Consider the following 19,952-nt stretch of genomic DNA (forward strand, 5'->3'; position numbering starts at 1 on the left):
TAGCTTCTTGTCCCTTAAATTAAGAAGTCAGTGCCATATTTGCAGCAAATCTGTGACAGAGCTGACCTTTGTCCACAGAAACAGTCCATATTGCCAGCTGAGGTCCTCAAAAGGGAGGCTGAATTTTGTGCCTGGCAAAGTATCAGGCACATTGTTGCAAGTATAATACTGCACACGTGTGCATGCTGGAGCCTTCTAGTTCATACCTTGCTTTTTTAAGCATGTATTGTTCCTAAAGCCACTATCCTAGCTGAGGCTGCTACCTCCCAGGCTAGCCCACCACCACCAGTGCTTGTAAAAGGGGCTGGCCAGAGAGAGAGGAAAGAGACAACTGAGACATCCCTGTGCTGCAGCTGATTGTCTGTCCCTGGGGTATTTATAAGCTGCATACTGGCGGGCAGGGGTGGGCAGTTGGCTCGCTGTGACCTTGGGAGCTGGGGAGCCTGACTAGCATTCCTGGGAGCCACGTGAGCCAGACTGGCAGGCGCAGCTGTAGCCAATGGGGGAGAGACCAGCACTGGCTGCTCAGATTGAGTTTCACTCCTGTCGCTTGAGATTTTTCTCTTTCTCTCCCTGTTGTGCTTTTCCTCTTTGTTTATGGGATTGGACAGGCGAATGCACTGATGGAGTCCTAGCGAGCAAGACGTTCGCCTGGTGGATTTGGGATTCTGCCTTGAGTGCTGAGCAACCACTTCTTGCCATTGCCTACCACAGCTCCAGCACCCTGACATGGCTGGGCTTTTATGGCTCCAAGCCTCCTGAGCACACAACCTGCCCTCCTCTATTAGGGCATTTTATGTTGTGTTCTCTTCTGTGCACTTACTTTTTGCTGTCCTTAGAGGTTAGTGTATGAGGCTTTTTAATGCATGGGAGATGGGTCAGGACCAGACAAAGCAACAGATAGAGAAAGGACTCCATCTTTACCAGTCTAATCAGACTGAAAAGGCCCTGCAAGTCTGGATGAGGGTTTTGGAGAAGTCTGCGGATCCTGCTGGCAGGTTTCGGGTTTTGGGTTGCCTCATCACTGCTCATGCAGAGATGGGCAGATACAAAGATATGCTGAAGGTAAGGCGAACTGGAGATGAATGCATGCCATTGTGTCGCACCCACTACGGATAGCGGCTGGAGATCAGAACGTGAAATCGGGGGGGGTTATTTTGTATATAGTACAACATACCAGTTATTGAGTGCGTACTGTGGGCTGCTGTAATCAATGTGTTGACCAATAGCTCCAGCCCACAAGATACACAGATTATTACTTTTCACTGGGTCTGGTCCCTCAGGATTCCCAGGTTATTGAGGTTCTCCAATAAATCATGGGGACCTTTCTTGATTTATTCCCCACATACAGGCACACCATGTTATCAGGCTTCAGCAAAAGGTATGAAAACAGGGCTTTTGCTACACTTAAAGCTGTTTACAGTGTATATGTCAGTGTAAAAAGAGATCTCCAAGTGGACTCTGGAGCAGTGTTGTGGATACATGTCTGTTATCTTCTCGTTCAACTGCTGTTTGATATCTAGTGTAGATCTTACATTGTTTTTTATTACAATTATTTGTTTGCAAGGGGGATGATTAAGAGGGGAAAGAGGGAAAGAGGATGCTTTTTTTGGCAGAGGGGTTAAGAGACGTTCCAGGAGGGGTCTGACAGTTGAGGTCAGAGAGGGGCTCACAATTGTCAGGACAGCATAGAAGAAAGATGGAAGAGTGGTAAAAAGAAGCTGAAGTTACATTTCAAGAGCATGAGCAGAAACGTGTTTGATTAAATGAACAAAAAGAAGCTGATGTGTGGATCAGAGAAGTAACAGGATGCATATAGAGAGCAGCAGACAGTGTTGGCGAGGGTGACTCAGGAATCTGCAAGACAACGCATGAGGGTGTTGTAATAGTCTTAAGAAACTATCCCAGCCTGAAATAGGGTCTTGCTAAAGAGCCTTGATATTCTTGTCCTGATGTTTCTGGATGCTTCTTACTAGACTGGTAATCATTCAGCATTTAGCAGAAAATGTGAAGGGGGTGCCCATATCTCACTGAAAAGTTTTTGGTAGGTCTCTTTAGAATCGGGGGTGGGGAGCTCATCTTACTAGTAAAGTCATGCACATGTCAAAGCCCTGTGTTAAAACCAAGTACTTAGGATGAGGAAGAAAAGAGGGGTATTAATACACTTGAAAAACATTTGAAGAAAAACAATTCTGATAAGTGATGTGGAATTAGGTGGTGGCAGAAACAACACACTGTTTAGGGAAGAGAGAAGCAAAAATGGTAAGGTGTAGCTACCTGAAGGAAATACTGAAGGCTTCATGGAAAACAAGAAACAGGCAAAGGAGTGGACTCAGTATACCTGAACCTTAATTTGTTACCTGAGAAGAAAACAGAAAGTGGGATCAGAGTAGGTGAATTTTAGTTCTTGCCAGTATTAGAAAGGAAAATGGCTTCAGTCAAACTGAAGATTTTACACCACAGGTGATCAAAGATAGAGGAAGGAGAACTGTAGCAATAAACCATTGAGAGAGGAAATAACAGGAGAAACTGGGTCAGAATTAAAGGCATGAAATTAACTGTGATTTAAGAAGGGTTATGATACTCAGCCTCTTTTGGAGAGAAAAATTCACACCAAGGAAAGAGGCTGGGGCAATCACGAAATAATGAAGAACTTGTACAAAGGTAGGGGAATGTGGGGAAGCATGGGCTAATGCACATTACTGGGTCCACACCACAGCTTTCCTAAAGTGCGAAGGAAACTGAGAACATATATACCCAAACATACACAATTTATGGTTGGTTTTTTGTTTTTCATTTTGTGGAGAATGTAAAATGTTCTGGTAGCTTACATTATTATGTGTTGCTGTTATACAAAAAGGAAGCAATTGGTGCCCTTGGGAATTGTTATCCATAAACCTAACTGCTAATCCCTAATGAAAACACATTCTGAGAAAATTGCTAAATATTTATTTATCATCACAAAACACAGGCGAGTCCCTGCTCATAAGAGTTTGCAGTCTAAAAGAAAAAGACTTCAAATCATTTAAGAGAACTGTATGCAATGAATCCTGAATGTTATAGAACAAGACTGTCAAGACTGCAGTTAGTATGAAACTGATGAAAGAAGTAGCTTACTTTCTTTTATTAATAGACTACTTTAGTATGTTCAGAATTCCAGAAAAAGTAGAATAAATTTAAATGAGAGAGAGAAAATGGAGCTGCATTGTGTCAGATGTTTCCTGCTTCTCTTTAGGGCCATTTAACAGCTTTTTTCCACTAACTGCCAGCCTGGCTCATCTTCCTTGCCCCAGAGAGTGTGTGGAGAGAGGGAGAGGTTTCTTCACACTGCTCATAGGCCCTTTAGACCACCAGATAACTGCTCAATGTATACAGTGCTTTTCAGTCCATGCTGCTGGACTTCTCTCCCCTGCTCAGAGATGAGCCACTTCTCCAGTACAGGGTGTTACTCTGTGGGTGTTTGAGCTGTATTTAAATAAACAACACACTTTTATGAACACTGTCTTTTCTACTTAAAGTTTGCAGTGGTACAGATTGACACAGCACGGGAGCTGGAAGACCCGGATTACCTTACAGAGAGCTACCTAAACCTGGCTCGCAGCAATGAGAAACTCTGTGAATTCCAGAAAACAATCTCTTACTGTAAGACATGCCTGAACATGCAGGGTACCGCTGTGAGCCTGCAGCTGAACGGCCAGGTGAGCCTCAGCATGGGCAATGCCTTCTTGGGCCTCAGCATTTTCCAGAAGGCTTTGGAGTGCTTTGAGAAAGCTTTACGCTACGCGCACAACAACGATGACAAGATGCTGGAGTGTCGAGTCTGCTGCAGCCTCGGGAACTTCTACGCCCAGATAAAGGTGCAGTAACATAAGGGACGGAAGGGTGACTGTCTCATTATGGATTCCAGAAAGAATTGGAAATTATGTGAATTTCAGCTTATTTTTTTGCTATAGAAAGTAAAGTACTGAGAGAGGGTTGTAAGCTAAAATATCTTCTCTGTAAAATCATCGAGTACTCTTGTCCACAGTAAGGATGGGAGGATTAGTGTGATGTTTATATAGCAGAGCAGAAGCAGCTGTGAATATTCCTGTGTGTTGAAAAGATCAAACTTAGCTTCAAAGAAGATCACATCAGAGGAGGTACTGTCAGCGTGCAGGGCTGGCAGCCAGAACTCATGGGTTCTCCATCTATTTCTACCACTATCTCAGGCAAATAGCTATTTATATGAGCAAAAACAGGCGGGAACTGAGGATGGAGGTGATTTGCCAGTTCCAACTTCTATTACAAATGGCAACAAATCGTTTTTCCTCACAAAGTCTTTGATTTTTGTCACTAATGGAAGACTCACCAACTGAAGTGTTGAAAACTCTCAGTAAACTTCCCTCATGATACCAAAAATAAAGAAAAGAACATTGTACAGGATACTTTTAAGGTATGAAATAAGAAGGGAGAAAGAAAATCTAAAACACTTGTAGTTTCCTTCATGCATTTTGGATAATTAAAAAATATGATGACTTTTTCATTTCTGCAGTCTCATGTAACTTACTTGTGAATGGTTTTAGATATGTAGATAGTAGTTTTATGTACTTATTGTAAAATAAGATTTCTTTCTAAAATGCTTTTAATGCAGAAAGATGCTTAAAAATGAAAATATGTTTGGCGAGGCCATGATTTTTTGTTCCTGTTTCCTGCAATGATGGATAACCAGCCTCTTGGATATCCTGACTCACCATATGGAGAACACGAGGGCTCCATGTAGTTGTTGAAAGCAGAGATGATGTAAGAGCAGAGAAGGTTTTCAGCCTTTGGTTACAGAGGAGGGTAAATGGTTCCTGCAGAGTAAAGTTGATGGCATGCTATATAAAATTCATTTGCTGTGTCATTGCGCCAGTGTCCTGAACCCAGACAGTAATATGAATTCAGTATATTGCAGTTCCACCTTCCGCAGTTTGATATCCAGTGAAACAGGGCATGTGGAAGAGGAGCAGCAGGGGTTGAGAAGTGTATGGAAATCTGCTAGTTGTTGCAGTGTTAGTAAATAAAAAACGGTTGGTTTTTTTTTCTTTTCCTTTTGGTTTATTTTTGCTGTAACTGCTGTCTATCTGCTTGTCTGCCTTATAGGACTACGAGAAAGCCTTGTTCTTCCCATGTAAAGCAGCTGAGCTGGTGAATGATTATGGAAAGGGCTGGAGCTTGAAGTACCGTGCAATGAGCCAATATCACATGGCAGTGGCCTTTCGGAAGCTGGGGCGCTTGGCAGATGCTATGAACTGTTGTGAGGTATAGGGTGCAGGCAGATGCAGAGCTGCCAGGGGTCTCTGCAAGGGGACCTTGCCTACAGAACTGGGAGGAAGAGAGATACCATGGCATTCACACTTAACTCTAGATGTTTCTGCTGCCTCCCAGTCTTAGAGCTGTGGTTTCAGTAGCCCAGGGGGCCTCAAAAGTTTAGGTCTATGAATGGCCCTTGGTTGGGAACATGTGAACAAGACTTCACTCGCCTTAAAAAGACTGTGCCATTTGTTTGGAGCTGACCTTTCAGTGGCTGGAGCGTACAGTCCCAGCCCTGCTGTTTTGAACGAGGAACAAGCTCTTTTACTGATCAAAGACAATTTCTTTCAGGAGTCCATGAAGATTGCCCTGCAGCACGGCGACCGGCCTCTGCAAGCACTGTGTCTGCTGTGCTTTGCAGATATCCATCGCAGTCGCAAAGACGTGCAGGTACAGCTCTTTCTTGCCAGGAAGGACAGAGGGGATAGCAAGATGGTGTGAAAAGCAGGCCATAGCATAACGTGTGTTTTCCTCCCTGCTTCTGCAGACAGCCTTTCCTCGGTATGATTCCTCCATGAGCATCATGACAGAGATTGGAAACCGCCTGGGCCTGGTCCAGGTGCTGCTAGGAGTGACTAAATGCTGGATGATCCAGAAGGAGCTGGACAAGGTCAGTTACAAACTTGTTTCTACAGAAGTTTGTTAGACAAGATTAGAGCATACAGTCTTTTTCTGAACCGTACACCCATCACAGTGCAGTAGACACCCGTACCCCTTGATTCTGCCAACCAGGTCTCTTGCTTGTACAGTTACATTTCTCCAAATGGTCTCTCTCAGCCAGGAATTTGTTACTAACAGTATGAACATCTATTCTGAGTCAGACTGCTAACTTACAGAATTGTCTCATTAGTCAGTCCTGATGACTTTAAACACTACACCGAGAAAGCAGCACTGAGGGAAGGAAGCCTTCTCCTGCCATTGTAGGCAATCTGCTTATGCTTATGCCCCGAAATAGATTCCACTGCCTACTTTTTAGCTGTATGACTAAGCTCATTGTTGTGGTAATGATGATGTTTAGACAGCTCTACAGCTCCACCATGTGCTTTGCAGACAAATGTAGCATCAAATTCCTAGAGAAACTTTGAAGGTATGTAAATTGTGATGTGAAACAGAGAAATGAGAGCAGAAATTCATTTGGGAATAAACAACCAGTCAATATAGAACAAGGGGGTGACATTAGTTATTTTGAAAATGCTTAGGCAGTGTGTGTGTTAAAATCCAGATTGCAATAGATGCAGCAGATTGCACTGCAGGAACATTACTGAGCTGCAGAATGAGCTGCTCAAAGGTTAGCCTTGAACTAGTGCTGAACAACCTGGGATGCCTGCACAGTGCCACATCAGGATGCTGGTTTGGGTGTAGATATGATGAAGGTTCACTCTTACCACTCATATGAGACACAAAGAATTTTAGCTCAAATGAAGCATCCCAGATATTAGGAAATCAAGTATGTGTCTGTCAGAAAAGGCAAGTTCAAGGTGCTGTCAGCATCTGAGTTGCCTACAGCAGGGAACCAGTTCGGTGAGATACACCTTGCTCAGTGTAATCCCTTCCCAGCCTCATATCTCATATTCAGAAGAATGGGACAGGACACAGCAGGTAGGCCTCTACGTAAGAGAAAATTCAGAGCACTCATCAAACCCTTACATCCACTGACCCCCACCTCCAGCCATTGCCACCCTCTAGTATCACAAGCAGTTCTCACCTATGAGAGCCTGGTGAGGGGTTTGCACAGAGTCCTACCCTCACCAAAACCCACAAAAGAGAATGACTAGATGGATCTTGTATTCTGTTCCCACCATTAGAGGGAAGCCTGCACTGGTGGTCAGGGACCTTATGCCCATTGCCCCAAATGTGACCTCCTCAAATGTCACAGTCCTGAATACTCACCCAAGCCTGTTCCTCAACTTGCCAGTCCCAGTTTCCATTTCTCATGCTACTCATCCCAATATCAGTTACCTAATAAAGCAGTTTGCTAACTTTCCACTTGCAGATGCCCTGTTCTTGTCCAAGCTTCCTCTTTCTTCCCAGTCTCCTTGGCCAATAGGTCTGTGTCCTTTCATTTGCATGTAGTCGATACTATTGCAGATCCTCCCAGGCTGCTGTCACAGCCTGCTTGCCGAAACTCTTGTGCAGTCTCATATTCCTGTCCAAGACATGCTGTCCTCTGGACTTCTCAGCATCTCTTCCCCCACGCCACATGCTTCACTTTGATTCTTAGTCCCGGATATTAATTTCAGGGGTTTCCAGTACACAGGCACTCTTCCTAGGCACAGCTCTCAGTTATGTTCTACCTGCTAACCTTCAGTTCCTGCCTCCCTCTTCTACAAGTTCCTTATCGTAGGCTGTTGCTGCCACCGCAGGTCTAATGCCATCTCTTCTGCATTCAAAGTGCGTTCTTTCATCTCATCTCGTCCTCTTCTCCTAGAATAGCAGTAATGCCAAATTACAGGCATTTTATAATTATAGAAATTATAGAAATTTTATAATGTTCCTCCTGAAAAATACTGCATCACAAAGGAGACCTCTTCTTCCCCCTGGACAAATCTGAAGATCTCGATAGTTGCAGAAAAGACTGATGATCAGAACAGCGAGGAACACTGTGGCATCTAGGGTAAATGAGGGACTAATTTGGTGTAACAGCTGCTATGCTAAATACTTTCCTTCGTATTGAAAAAGATGGGTAGCAGTACACTCCCACAACACACCATGTGTAAGTAGGACAAAGTGGATATATGAGCAGCAAGGAGAAATGGAAGAGTATGGTGTGTTGGTAGTGCTGATCCCTTTTCTCCCCTCTTGTAGAAGTGATATTGGAGTTGCCCAACGATTATTGAGCCTGTAGCGTAGGACAGGGAAAGGGCTTGCTTTGCTTGTGCTTCGTCCCAACCCCGATGACCATGTGTGACTGAGTTTAAGCAAGTCTGTGTTCTCTCTGCTTGGAAGCACAAGCCTCTGCCAACATCATACTCCCACTTTGCACGGTGTGGTTAGAACAGAAATGTAGCTCTGTGATCTTTCAGAAACCAAGTTTTTCTTATGGATGAACTTTTGGGAGGGGAGGAAAATCTGCCAGATTGCATTTCCAGAGTTGCAGGGGTGCTTGTTTATCCAAATTCTACTCTGTACCTCTTTCTTTTAATAATTCCCATAGGGCATTCATACAAGTCTGGTTTTGATGTATCAGACTGAGAACTGATGATGCACGCTCTCCATTCACAGGCTCTGGAAAGCACTGAAAAGGCACAGGAGCTGGCAGAGGGACTAGGGAACAAGGTAGGATCCTATAGCTTCTCTTCAGCACTGTCCATAGTCTTCTGTCAGGCAACTTAAAAAGCCAAGCGTTAAAGTATCCAGACTTGTTTCTGCTTATTAACATGTCCATATTAACCAGTCGATGCTTGGGACTTGCTTTGTTATGAAGTGTTTAGTTGTGGGCAGTTGCACAGATGATCATCAGTGGGCAAGTCTGAAAAGTGAGGGAGGAGTCACAGAGGGATAAACAAAGGGAAATGGGAAGCAGTAAAAATGGGGTATGAAACAAGCAAAGACCTAGAGGATTAGGGGTCTCTTATTGAAAAATATTATTGCCCTGAGCAGCAGCTGAACTGTGTGCTGGCTGGAGGCAAAGGGAAGTGAAATGCAGTGTATGTCATGGATAGCTCAGGAAAACCATCTTGATGAAAGAGCTGCAGAGTGCCTCAAACCTGGTGTCCCCTTTTGTGATACAGAGAAGCAGGGTTAATGGCAGGAAGTGCTCAGAGACCAAACGTCCTTGTGACTGTTCCTATCCCTTGGGCAGCTTTCTGTGCTGGTGTTTCTCTAGCTGGCTGATGGGGCTGTAGTGGTTTCCACTCCTGTTACTGGTCTGTCTTCACCTTGTTCACTTTTATGTTTCTGCCCTTCACGTGCAGCTTGGCCTGCTGAAGCTCCACTGCCTGTGTGAAAGGATCTATCGCACAAAGGGGCAGCAGCGAGAATTGCGTGACCATGTAGTGAAGTTCCATGAATGCGTGGAGGAGATGGAGCTGTACTGTGGCATGTGTGGAGAGTCCATTGGGGAAAAGAACAACCAGCTCCAGGCGCTGCCTTGCTCCCACTTCTTCCACTTAAAGTAATGAGCTGGAAGTACTAAAGATCCTTCTCGTGACATTAGTCATAGGAAAGAGCTGTTCATGCCCACAGTAGGATGCCCACAGTCCTATGCATGCTGTTCCCCGGGTCTTTGTCCTGCTTACCTGTGCCCTGCAGGATCCCATTGCAGTGTCGTGAATCTCATGGCCTTGAAGGGTGAGACTTAGTGGTAATATTCAACCCACTCCCACATCTGTCCTCTAAATGATTGTTCACCAATGTCCTCAACTTGTAGTTGCTTAGCCCTTATTTAATTCCTCTTGGGGAATCAGTTCTTCACTCCCAGGGGCAGTCTGGATTTTTCCCCTGCATCCCCCCATTTTGTCTCATCTAGAGGTGCACTGAGGTGAAGAAGGTGTTCAGTTACTGTGCTACTGCCATGAAAGAAGTTAATTGTACCATCATTTTATTTTTAGAAGAAACATGAGTGTAACAAAACAGTTCTGAAAACTAATAATTTAAAAACACAGCCTCACAGTGACGCCAAAGTTAGGATCAAACTATGGGGCAGCGAGAGGTGCCCCATGAGCTCTGTGGATTTGTCTCCAGCAGTACAGGAACTTCCTTTTGCAGAGGAACTTGCTGAAGTGCCTGCACGGGATGGGTGGAAAAGAGATCAAATCTTTGCTCGTGACGGAAGGGAGCTTTTTCCTATGTTCTGTGGTTAATATATAGCACAGCAGTGGGAGCGACCCTGGGGGGCTCCTCCGGCCGCAGAGCCGCCCGCCGAAACGAACCTCCTCCTTTTGCAGGTGCCTCCAGACCAACGGGACCCGGGGCTGCCCCAACTGCCGCCGCTTGTCAGTGAAGCCCGGCTACGTCTGACCGCCCGTGGGGCTCGGCCTGCGCCGCCGGGACTGCTGGGGCCGCGGGTCCCCCGCGCCTCCCGGGGACCTTCAGGCTGCGCCTGGCGGCCCCCGGCGCCGCGGGGCTGGGGCGAGCGCCGGGGGCGTCCTCGGTCTCCCCTCGGCGTGGCCGGCTCGGGCTCGACTCGGCCCCGTTCTCCCCCCTCTTGCGCCTGTGTACCGGGACTGACTGTAATAAACTGGGCTGCCGGGACCGCCCCGCCCGCCTGCGCCACCGCGCCCTCGCGGGGGGACCCGTGGGGGGCAGCAGCGCCGGGCCCCGCCCCTGCCCCGCACCAAGATGGCGGCGGGGCCATCACTCAGCAGATTTGGCCGGCGGCACGTGACCTGCGCGGCGGTTCCCCGTCGCCGCCGCCGGCAGATTCGGCAGATCCGCTGGGCCGCTCTCAGGGCGGCGGGGGCGGAGAGGCCGCGGCCGCGCCGGGGCGCCGAGCAAGAAGAAGGGGCGCGGGGCGCCCGAGCCGCCTGTCCCGCTGTCTCCCGCCCTGCTCCCGGGGCGAGGAGCGCGGAATCTGCCGCCTGCAATCCGCCGCGCTGTGCGCTCGCTCGCTGGCTGGGGGAAAGATGGCGTCGGTGTGGGATGAGTCCGAGGTGAGGGGCCGGGGCCGCGGGCAGGGGGCCGCCGCCGGGCGCGGGGGTGCGGTGGCGGGGCGGGGGGCTGCGGGGTTGGGGAGAGGCGCGGTGAGGCCGAGGGTGACGCTGCCGTTGTGCCCCCGCAGGATGGTGTCGGCGAGGAGGTGCTGAAGATGTCCACGGAGGAGATCGTGCAGCGCACGCGCCTCCTCGACAGCGAGATCAAGGTAGCGGCCACGGGCCGGCAGCCGCCGAGGGGCCGGGGCCGGACCGGGCCGGGCCGTCTGCCTGCGGTGGGGCCGCCCTCGGGAGCCCTGCGCTGCTGGTGCTCGGGGGGGGCGGGCTTAGCACAGCCATGGGGGCAGAGAGGAGGGCAGTGAAAGATGAGCTGCAGTTACCTAGTTCGAGAACGGGAGGTTGAGGAATAGAAAGCCTCAAAGGTAGGGAAGAACGACTGAAAGAGCAAGGACCCGAGGAAGCTGAGGGGACGGTTGTTCTACAGAGCATTGGATGCTTTAGCTAGAGATACACAATTCCTCCCAGCTCTAGTAGGCATAGGGGAGGGGGAAGTCTGTTCCCTGTCCTGGGTCAGGTAGGATCGTCAGACAGTTCAGGTTGGAAGGGACTTGAGAAGATCTCTAGTCCAGCCTTCTGCTCAAAGCAGGGTCAGCCGTAACCCAGACTGCTCAGGGCTTTATCCGGTTGGCTTTTGAAGGCCTCTAAAGACAGAGATTGCACCACATCTCTGGGCAGTTTGTGCCACTGCTTGATTGTCCTCATGAGGATAAAGATTTGTTTTACCTACAGTCTGAACATCTCTTGTTTCAGTCTTTGTTGTCTCATCCACCCACTGTGCACTGCTGTGAAGTGTCTGGTTCTGTCTTCTGGATGCCTTCCCTAGTAGTTCTCTTCTCCATCTGAACAAGCCCAGCTCCCACAGCTACTTCTCATAGGGCCTGTGCTGCAGACCCCTGTCCATCTTGGTCACCCTGTGCTGAACTTAGTCCAGTTTATCAATGTCTTTGCTGTGTGGGGGGGCCAAAACTGGACACAAGGCTCTAGATAGGATCTAACACGTATTGAGTAGGGGGAATAATCACTTTCCTACATCTACTGGCTGCAGTCCTGTTGGTACAGCCCAGGATGCTGTTTGCCGCCTTGGCTTGTCAGGGCACATTGCTGCCTTGCATTCACTATTGTCCATGGAGACCCCCAGGTCCCTTTCGGCAGAGCTGCTCCCCAGCCAGCCGGTCGTCACCCGGTGTCATTGCAAGGTGCTCTTCCTTCCCAGGTGCAGGGCTTTGCTTTTGTCCTTGAATTTTGTAAGGTTTCTGTGTGCCTGTTTCTCTAGTCTCTCAAGGTCCCTTTGAGTGGCAGCCCTGCCCTTGAGCACTGAGACTGTTCCTCCCCGTTTGGTGTCATCTGCGAACATGAGGAAAGTGTACTCCATCCCCTTGTCTGGGTCATTGTCCTGGTTTGGCCTAAACCAGGTCAATTTTCCTTTCAGTGATTTTTACTTTCAGCTAAGTCTCTTCTAAGTAACTGCACTTTCTGAAACTAACTGCATGTTTTGCAGACAGTGTCTGCTTCTAGGACTGATAACGCTCGAAGTTTATAGTTATCACTGAGGCACCAGTAGGGATGTTATGCAGAAAGGCTCTTGCTGTACTTAGTCTTAGAGAAACCAAGGTCACTGCTAAATTCCTCACTGCTTACGAGTGAAGAGCCGAAGGGGGGTCGCACCTGCAGGGAGGAGCGGACAGGGCAGGTGACCCAAAATTGACCAACGAAGGTATTCCATCCCATACATGTCATTCTCAGTATAAAGCGGGGGGATCACAAGGGTCTCGCCTTTTTCTCTTGCCTTCCTTCTGCCCCCTTCCCTTGCTGCTTCTCTGCTGTGTTTGGGTGTTTCTGCTGCTTCGGGCTGCTTCTGCAGCTTGAGCCTTTGGCCAGTGTCCAAGGAGGACTCTGTCCGTTTTCCTGCTGCCCCCGATCCCGATCTGTGCATCCCTGAATCCAGCTCTCGACCGTCACTGGGCGCAGCCTGGGCCTTCCCGGAGCCTGCCCTGCAGTGCCGGTGGTGACGTGGCTGACATCGGGGGAGTATGATATTGGTTTTGTATACATTTGTATATATTTGATTATTCCAATATTATTATTACACTCTTTTTCATTATTATAGTTTATTAAAACTGTTTTAACTTTCCAACCCATAAGTCTCTCTCCCTTTTCCCTTTCCCTTCAGGTGGGGGGGGAGGGTTAACAGAGAGCGTCTGCCTCAGGTTTAGTAGCCGGCCCAGCTTTAAACCGTGACAGTCATTCATAAAGATGTTAAATAGGACAGACCTGGGTAGACCCGTTCCAAGATAGACCTGTTTCACATAAAAGAGCACTTATAACTTTAGCATGTTTGCCTCTACTGCCCGATGTTAGCAATATTGAGATAAATTATTTCATAATTTCTACAGGGCAACTTCATTCTTCACTTCAGGCTCTACAAGTAATTCCGATTTATTAATGTACTTTCTTTAAAGACAGCAAAAATAAACGTGTGTCTTGTTTTTAAATTGCAGAATGGAGTAAGGAGTAAAAGCAGCCTTCTCTATGTTATAGTAAGAGCATCATAGCTGAGGTGGCAGAAATGTTTATTGGCACCCTCCCTTGATGCAGTTTTCCTTGAATGTCTCCCAGCCTGTGTTAAATCAAATTTCTAAATTTTTACATTTTTATGTATCAGATTCTGTATTGGCTCCTGTAATGGTTCTGCCCTGCGGATAATTATTTGTTACAGCACAGTACTATGCTTAGGCATCAAGAGTTTTAAAAAGATAGTTTTTTAGAGAAGAGTGGATTTCCTATGAAACAGAATCATGTGAGCCAATTCAGGTGTAACCAGTTCTTCTGAGACCGTTTGGTGCTACAGTCGCTTCAGTGAGGATCACAGACGGTGTGTTTCCAAACCGTGTGACTAACCAGGAAAAGGAGGAAAATGTATGTGGGCGTCAGCCAGACAGCACTGAGAAACACCTGTGTGGGGTACCTTAGTCTTGGGTATAAATGTACTGACTGTTGGATGGCGATTGCAGAACTTTCTTTTCTTATAGGTGTTTTCCCTTATGGATAGTAGTAAAAGCCTCAGAAATGTTAAAATTGTATATAGAGATTGTCCTGGTTTGGGCTGAAACAGAACCAATTTTCCTTTCAGTGATTTTTACTTTCAGCTAAGTCTCTTCTAAGTAACTGCACTTTCTGAAACTAACTGCATGTTTTGCAGACAGTGTCTGCTTCCAGGACTGATAACTCTCGAAGTTTATAGTTACCACTGAGGCACCTGTAGGGATGTTACGCAGAAAGGCTCTTGCTGTACTTATTCTTAGAGAAACCAAGGTCACTGCTAAATCCCTCACTGCTTACGAGTGAAGAGCCGAAGGGGGGGGTCGCACCTGCAGGGAGGAGCGGACAGGACAGTGACGCAAAATTGACTAACGAGGTATTCCATCCCAAGCTGCGGGATCACGAGGGTCTTGCCCCCTTTCTGCTATGGCTGGTGTCCAAAGAGGACTCTGTCTGTTTTCCTGCTCCCCCCAATCCCGACCCGTGCATCCCTGAATCCAGTTCCCGTCTGTCGCTGGGCCCAGCCTGGGCCTTCCCGGAGCCTGCCCTGCAGTGCCGGTGGTGACATGACCGATACCAGGGGAGCTCGATCTTGGTTTTGTATATGTTTGTATATATTTAATTATTTCCATTATTATTATTATTATACTCTTTTTCATTATTATAGTTTATTAAAACTGTTTTAACTTTCCAACCCATAAGTCTCTCTCCCTTTTCTCTTTCCCTTCCCCTTCTGGGGGCGGGGAGAAGGGTTAATAGAGAGCGTCTGCCACCGGTTTAATAGCCAGCCCAGCCTTAAACCATGACAGAGATGTAGGAATTTGAGCTTTCTGTCATGCTACTAATATATATTTGGTTTGTTTCTTTTTTTCCTATAGAAAGGTTTTGTATCGTATCAAAGCCTAGGCCAAGGTTAATTCAAACCATAAATTACTGGTCATAAATTGAAAAAGTGAGATGACCTTGAAAAAGCGAGTGTGAAGATGACCTTGTCACTGTGAGGGCAGTCAGACAATGGAACAGGTTGTTCCAGAGAAATTGTGTAGTCTCTGTCCTTGGAAGTTTTCAAGATTCAGTTGGGTAAAGCCCTGAGCAACTCAGTGTGAGCCCACAACTGACCCTGCTTTGAGCAGGAGGTTGAATTAGAGACCCCTGAAGTCCCTCTCAACCTGAGTTGTCCTATGAGACCATGTTTCATTGTTTCCCAAAGGACCTGGCTGTCTTTGTGGGGAACAAGTACTGGGTATTACTCCAGTGTTAAATGTTTTGCTTTTAAGGAAAACAAAAAGTATTTTTCTGCTACAGAAGCAGATGATGTTTGTTTCTCTTATGTAGGTCTTGATATGTGTGGTCTTGTTGAACGTAACAGCTTTATAAAAATGGCACCTCTGTTTCTCTTTGTTCCACTGGAAGCAGTGGTGGTACATCTCTTTGCAAAGGTGCTGCTAGTCCCCCTGCTCTCAGTAGACACAAGCTTCGGTTCTGCCATTCCCTGTTCATACTTTCAGTTTACTTTGATTCTGTACTGCAGTACTTTCAGTTTAGGGTTTTTCTGGCTGTTTGTTCTATGCTATTGCATGCTATGGCTTCAGTGTTCCAGCACACAATTCTTTTTAAACCCAGCAAAACAGAACTTTAAAATAGGTGTGTGCATACAGATGCACATACATATGCATGTGTGTGTATATCTAGTTACCTGTGTATCCATGTATACTAAAAAGAAAAACCACACAGTTGCCTTATCTAGGTCATACTGCAACCCTGTAAGCTGAGGCATTGATCAGGCTAAGGTTACCCAGTGATGCTGGGAAGAAATTACTTACGGATATTGATTAACTGGAGACCAGAATGGACTGGACTAACCAAGTTTGCTAATATGCTGGCTTTTCCTCTTTTTATATATTATGTTTCCCTTTATACCCACTGTTCCCTCAGACTTATGTTTTTATAACTGTTTTACTTTTAGAATGAAGTATGAATTTGATCTTGCTTTAGTCTTCTGATATTATTCCTGTCTCTTTCTTCTGCATCCTGATTCCAGATCATGAAGAGCGAAGTACTGAGAGTGACCCATGAGCTTCAGGCCATGAAAGACAAGATCAAAGAGAACAGCGAGAAGATCAAAGTGAACAAAACCCTGCCGTACCTTGTCTCTAACGTTATTGAGGTGAGAGCGGTGCACTCTTCTGCAGCAACGTGAAAAGCGTGCGCAATACATATTGGGAGGGAGAAGGGCAGGGGAGCTCATCAGCAGTCTGAGACATGGCGTATTCTCAAACTACTGATGCTCCTGGATGTCAGGACTTGCAGGTTTTTCTGTTGGTTTTGTTTGTGACCTGGAAGTGCGCATCACGTGCCCGCTTCTAGTCTGGGTTGTTCCTTAGGTGTTGACTCCTGGTCATCTGTAGGTAACATAGCCGTCAGAGGGTGACATGGCCTCGCTTATTGAGACTTGGGCATGTGGAATTTGGTATGTGCTTTCTGAAAGCAGCGAACGAAAAACGGTGGCTCTGTTACTACATCACATCCTTTTTGTAATTCAGTAATTTTGCCGATAGGCAAAAAAATGCTGATAGTTTTCTATTTTTTAAAAAAGGGGGTTGGTTTATACTAGTGTTTTAAAACTTAATGGACCTAAGGCTTAATGTGAGCTGCTGTAATGGCAGGAGAAATTGGTGCCATTAGCTACTGCTTTGTTCTGAACTTTATAGCATCATTCTATGCGCTATTGTGTGCTGCTTCACAAGGAAAGGAAGAAAAGAATTTTTATAGGAGGGCTTTAATGCTTTCAGGATTGTACTGCTGATGGATGATGGGAAGTTTTGTTTCTCCTACTGCGTATAATTTAGAAGCGTTAATCCTGGGGTCATCCTGCTAGCCTTCCTACATTGTCACGAAATCTCTCGCTCTGGTTTTCAGCTGCTGGATGTTGACCCCAATGACCAGGAGGAGGACGGAGCAAACATTGACCTGGATTCCCAGAGAAAGGGCAAGTGTGCTGTGATCAAGACCTCTACACGCCAGGTAAGACCCATGTGCCCAGCTAGATGTGAGGAGTGCTGAAAAGGGCCTTCTCCTAGGACGGCTGGTTTTGCTTACTTTAATTTCTTTCCTATAGACATATTTCCTGCCTGTTATTGGGTTGGTTGATGCTGAGAAGTTGAAGCCTGGAGACCTAGTGGTGAGTGATGTTGGCCAGAAAATTGCATATGTCTTGCCCTTTAGAAAGGAGATAAATGTGTCCAGATTTCTCCAAGACCATTTCTGGACTAAAATTTTAATAAAAAGATATTATGGGTTCAGTCATGTTTGTAGTATAGAGAAGTGTTTGGGGGAGGGGTTCTTTATACATACAATTAGCTGCCAAAAATTTAGATATCACCTAGTAAGCTTTCTAAAACTAATCTTTTGTATCATAAGTAAATCGGACCCCTCTTTTTTAAAAATGTGTGAGGCTAGCTGTGGCGTCGTCCACTGTGCCACGCTGTGGTGCTTTGAAGAGTGCCATTGTCAAAGCTGGTTATTCCTGCATCCTTGAAGTCTAGTGAATCATCTTTGATTGCATGTTTATTAACTGCTTTCTGAAGGGCCTGTTAAAAACAAAGGACGTGTGTTTACAGGGGGTGAACAAAGACTCTTACTTGATCCTGGAGACTCTACCAACGGAGTATGATTCACGGGTGAAAGCCATGGAGGTGGATGAGAGACCCACAGAACAGTACGGTGACATCGGGGGGCTGGATAAACAAATCCAAGAGGTGATACATTATGTTTAGTTTCTGGTCTGACTGAGGACAACAGTCTTTGAACTTCAGCTCAGAACTTCAGCTCAAAGCAGGCAGCCTGGATCTCTGGAGTGGAATGGTTTTATGTATTACTGTTTTTCTTTTGCTGTAGCTCGTGGAGGCCATTGTCCTGCCAATGAATCATAAGGAGAAATTTGAAAACTTGGGTATACAGCCACCCAAAGGAGTCCTTATGTATGGGCCTCCAGGAACAGGGAAGACACTTTTAGCTCGAGCATGTGCTGCCCAGACCAAGGTAAAGGGAACTTTTGAAAGCGTGTGCTGCTGTAGAATAGTACCTGAAAAAGAATGAGAACACCTCAAAGGGGAGAGGGGTCATACATACAAACTGGTGTTAAAGGCTGGGATTTTCTTGTCTGTTTGCTTGCGTGTTTTAAATAAGGGCTTCTTGTAGTACACAGAACTGACCCTACTGAGAAACAAGGCATAGGATTCTCTTTCACTTCCCAGGCTACGTTCCTGAAGCTTGCGGGTCCACAGCTTGTGCAGATGTTCATTGGTGATGGAGCTAAGCTGGTACGCGATGCTTTCGCTCTAGCCAAGGAAAAAGCTCCTTCCATCATCTTTATTGACGAACTGGATGCCATTGGCACTAAAAGGTGAGGTGTAGGCCATGTTGTAAAGCTCTTGGGGCTAGGCAGCCCCCTTTGCCTATGTATGTGAGGGAAGCCTAGCTTAAAGGATGGCCTATTCAGAAACACTGTAAAGCCAATCACAGACAGCAGTTGCCACAATCCTTGGGCTCATGAGTGAAGTACGTGAGAGTCAGGATCCATCTGGTGGTCTCCTGCTGTACAAAACTGTTTTCTGATAACAGCATCAGGCACATGGAGGTGTTTACCCTCATTCACTACTTGAGCCTGGACAACATTAAGCCCATTCAGCTCTAAGGACATAATAAGACTTAGCTGCTGCTGACAGTTATTCTAGTCGCAGTCCTCATCAAAATAAGACTTCCTGTAGTTTCAAGGAGAAATTTGGAAGACCTTGGCCAGTGCGTGTGAACTGCAGTCATTCTGTCTGTGATTAAAAACATAACGCAGGGTGGTCAGGTTGACACTGATAGTTTTACCCTTGTTTCCTCCTCAGGTTTGATAGTGAGAAGGCTGGTGATCGGGAGGTACAGAGGACCATGCTGGAGCTGCTTAATCAACTTGATGGTTTCCAGCCCAACACACAAGTCAAGGTTGGGATCTAGCAAAAAGTGCTACTGAGGTCCAGGGAACTATAGCAGGGGATGGAAAACAATGTCCAGGGAAGGAGCTTGGTGGATCCTTGGGGAGGAAAGGCCTCTCCTCCAGCTGACTCAGACTGATGACGCTGCTTCTACTTAGGTGATTGCTGCAACCAACCGGGTTGATATCTTGGATCCAGCTTTGCTCCGCTCTGGACGATTAGATCGCAAGATTGAGTTCCCGATGCCTAATGAGGAGGCCAGAGCCAGAATTATGCAGATCCATTCACGCAAAATGAATGTCAGGTAAGGAAGAGGCATAGCCTTCTGGGGCTGTGTTTGTCACTCATGATGGTACCTCAGGTCTGGGGAGTGGTAGGGGCTCGCTTGTTGAGAGCTCACTGTTGGGTTTTAAGGAAGCTCCATATCTTGCTTTCTGTATTTGGTATGTATTCTCAGACTACATGTTCTCAGACTTTTTTTCCCCCCTCCTACTCATATCAGCCCTGATGTGAACTATGAGGAGCTGGCTCGCTGCACAGATGATTTCAACGGAGCCCAGTGCAAGGCTGTGTGCGTTGAAGCGGTAAGTGTTCCTCTGCAGCAGCTGGCACTGATAGGAGGGAAATGTGAAAGCCAGCATGGAGTTACTACTTTGAACTGATGTGGTGCTCACATGCCCTTTCTAAATACTGTCTTGTGGGGCAGGGGATGATTGCCCTCCGCCGTGGAGCTACAGAGCTCACCCACGAGGACTACATGGAAGGAATCCTGGAGGTTCAAGCAAAGAAAAAAGCCAACCTGCAGTACTATGCCTGATCTCTGTCCAATCAAGGTTGTGGCCTTGGCAGAGGACAGGACTAGACTGGACTGTACCACTTACTTTCTGTCTGGAAAAAATAAAGCATTTTTTCCCTCTAAAAACAAATCCATGATGTGTTTGGGCTGTCA

The 19,952-nt window shown here is 46.6% G+C and overlaps 1 protein-coding gene across 4 annotated transcripts; it reads left to right on the forward strand.

Annotated features, from left to right (window-relative positions):
* Nucleotides 1-560: 560 nt before the first annotated feature.
* LOC137661886 (43 kDa receptor-associated protein of the synapse) lies at nucleotides 561-19,929 on the forward strand. 4 transcript variants are annotated; one of them, XM_068397627.1, is made up of 18 exons: nucleotides 577-1,065; nucleotides 3,519-3,857; nucleotides 5,122-5,280; nucleotides 5,623-5,721; nucleotides 5,819-5,941; nucleotides 8,554-8,607; nucleotides 10,218-10,922; nucleotides 11,051-11,131; nucleotides 16,063-16,188; nucleotides 16,941-17,045; nucleotides 17,140-17,202; nucleotides 17,642-17,779; nucleotides 17,919-18,062; nucleotides 18,278-18,426; nucleotides 18,917-19,013; nucleotides 19,162-19,307; nucleotides 19,506-19,587; nucleotides 19,710-19,929. In XM_068397627.1, the coding sequence occupies exons 1-18, from the start codon at nucleotides 850-852 to the stop codon at nucleotides 19,818-19,820; spliced, it is 2,937 nt and encodes a 978-aa protein (XP_068253728.1). In that variant the 5' UTR covers nucleotides 577-849; the 3' UTR covers nucleotides 19,821-19,929. The 4 variants fall into 4 exon arrangements, with proteins under 4 accessions (XP_068253731.1, XP_068253728.1, XP_068253729.1 ...); XM_068397628.1 differs by lacking the exon at nucleotides 8,554-8,607 and having other exon boundaries at nucleotides 578-1,065; XM_068397629.1 differs by lacking the exons at nucleotides 577-1,065; nucleotides 3,519-3,857; nucleotides 5,122-5,280; ... (1 more) ...; nucleotides 5,819-5,941; nucleotides 8,554-8,607 and adding an exon at nucleotides 9,255-9,445.
* Nucleotides 19,930-19,952: the final 23 nt, after the last annotated feature.

Source organism: Nyctibius grandis, chromosome 4 (genome assembly GCF_013368605.1).
Source record: "Nyctibius grandis isolate bNycGra1 chromosome 4, bNycGra1.pri, whole genome shotgun sequence".
In the NCBI taxonomy this organism is placed as follows: Eukaryota; Metazoa; Chordata; class Aves; order Nyctibiiformes; family Nyctibiidae; genus Nyctibius; species Nyctibius grandis.

Coding starts and splice junctions, on each gene's coding strand:
- LOC137661886 (XM_068397627.1), top strand. CDS start 850: ATGAGGCTTTTTAATGCATGGGAGATGGGTCAGGACCAGACAAAGCAA. Junction 5,281..5,622: donor ATGCTATGAACTGTTGTGAG/GTATAGGGTGCA, acceptor AATTTCTTTCAG/GAGTCCATGAAGATTGCCCT. Junction 18,063..18,277: donor CATGTGCTGCCCAGACCAAG/GTAAAGGGAACT, acceptor TTCACTTCCCAG/GCTACGTTCCTGAAGCTTGC.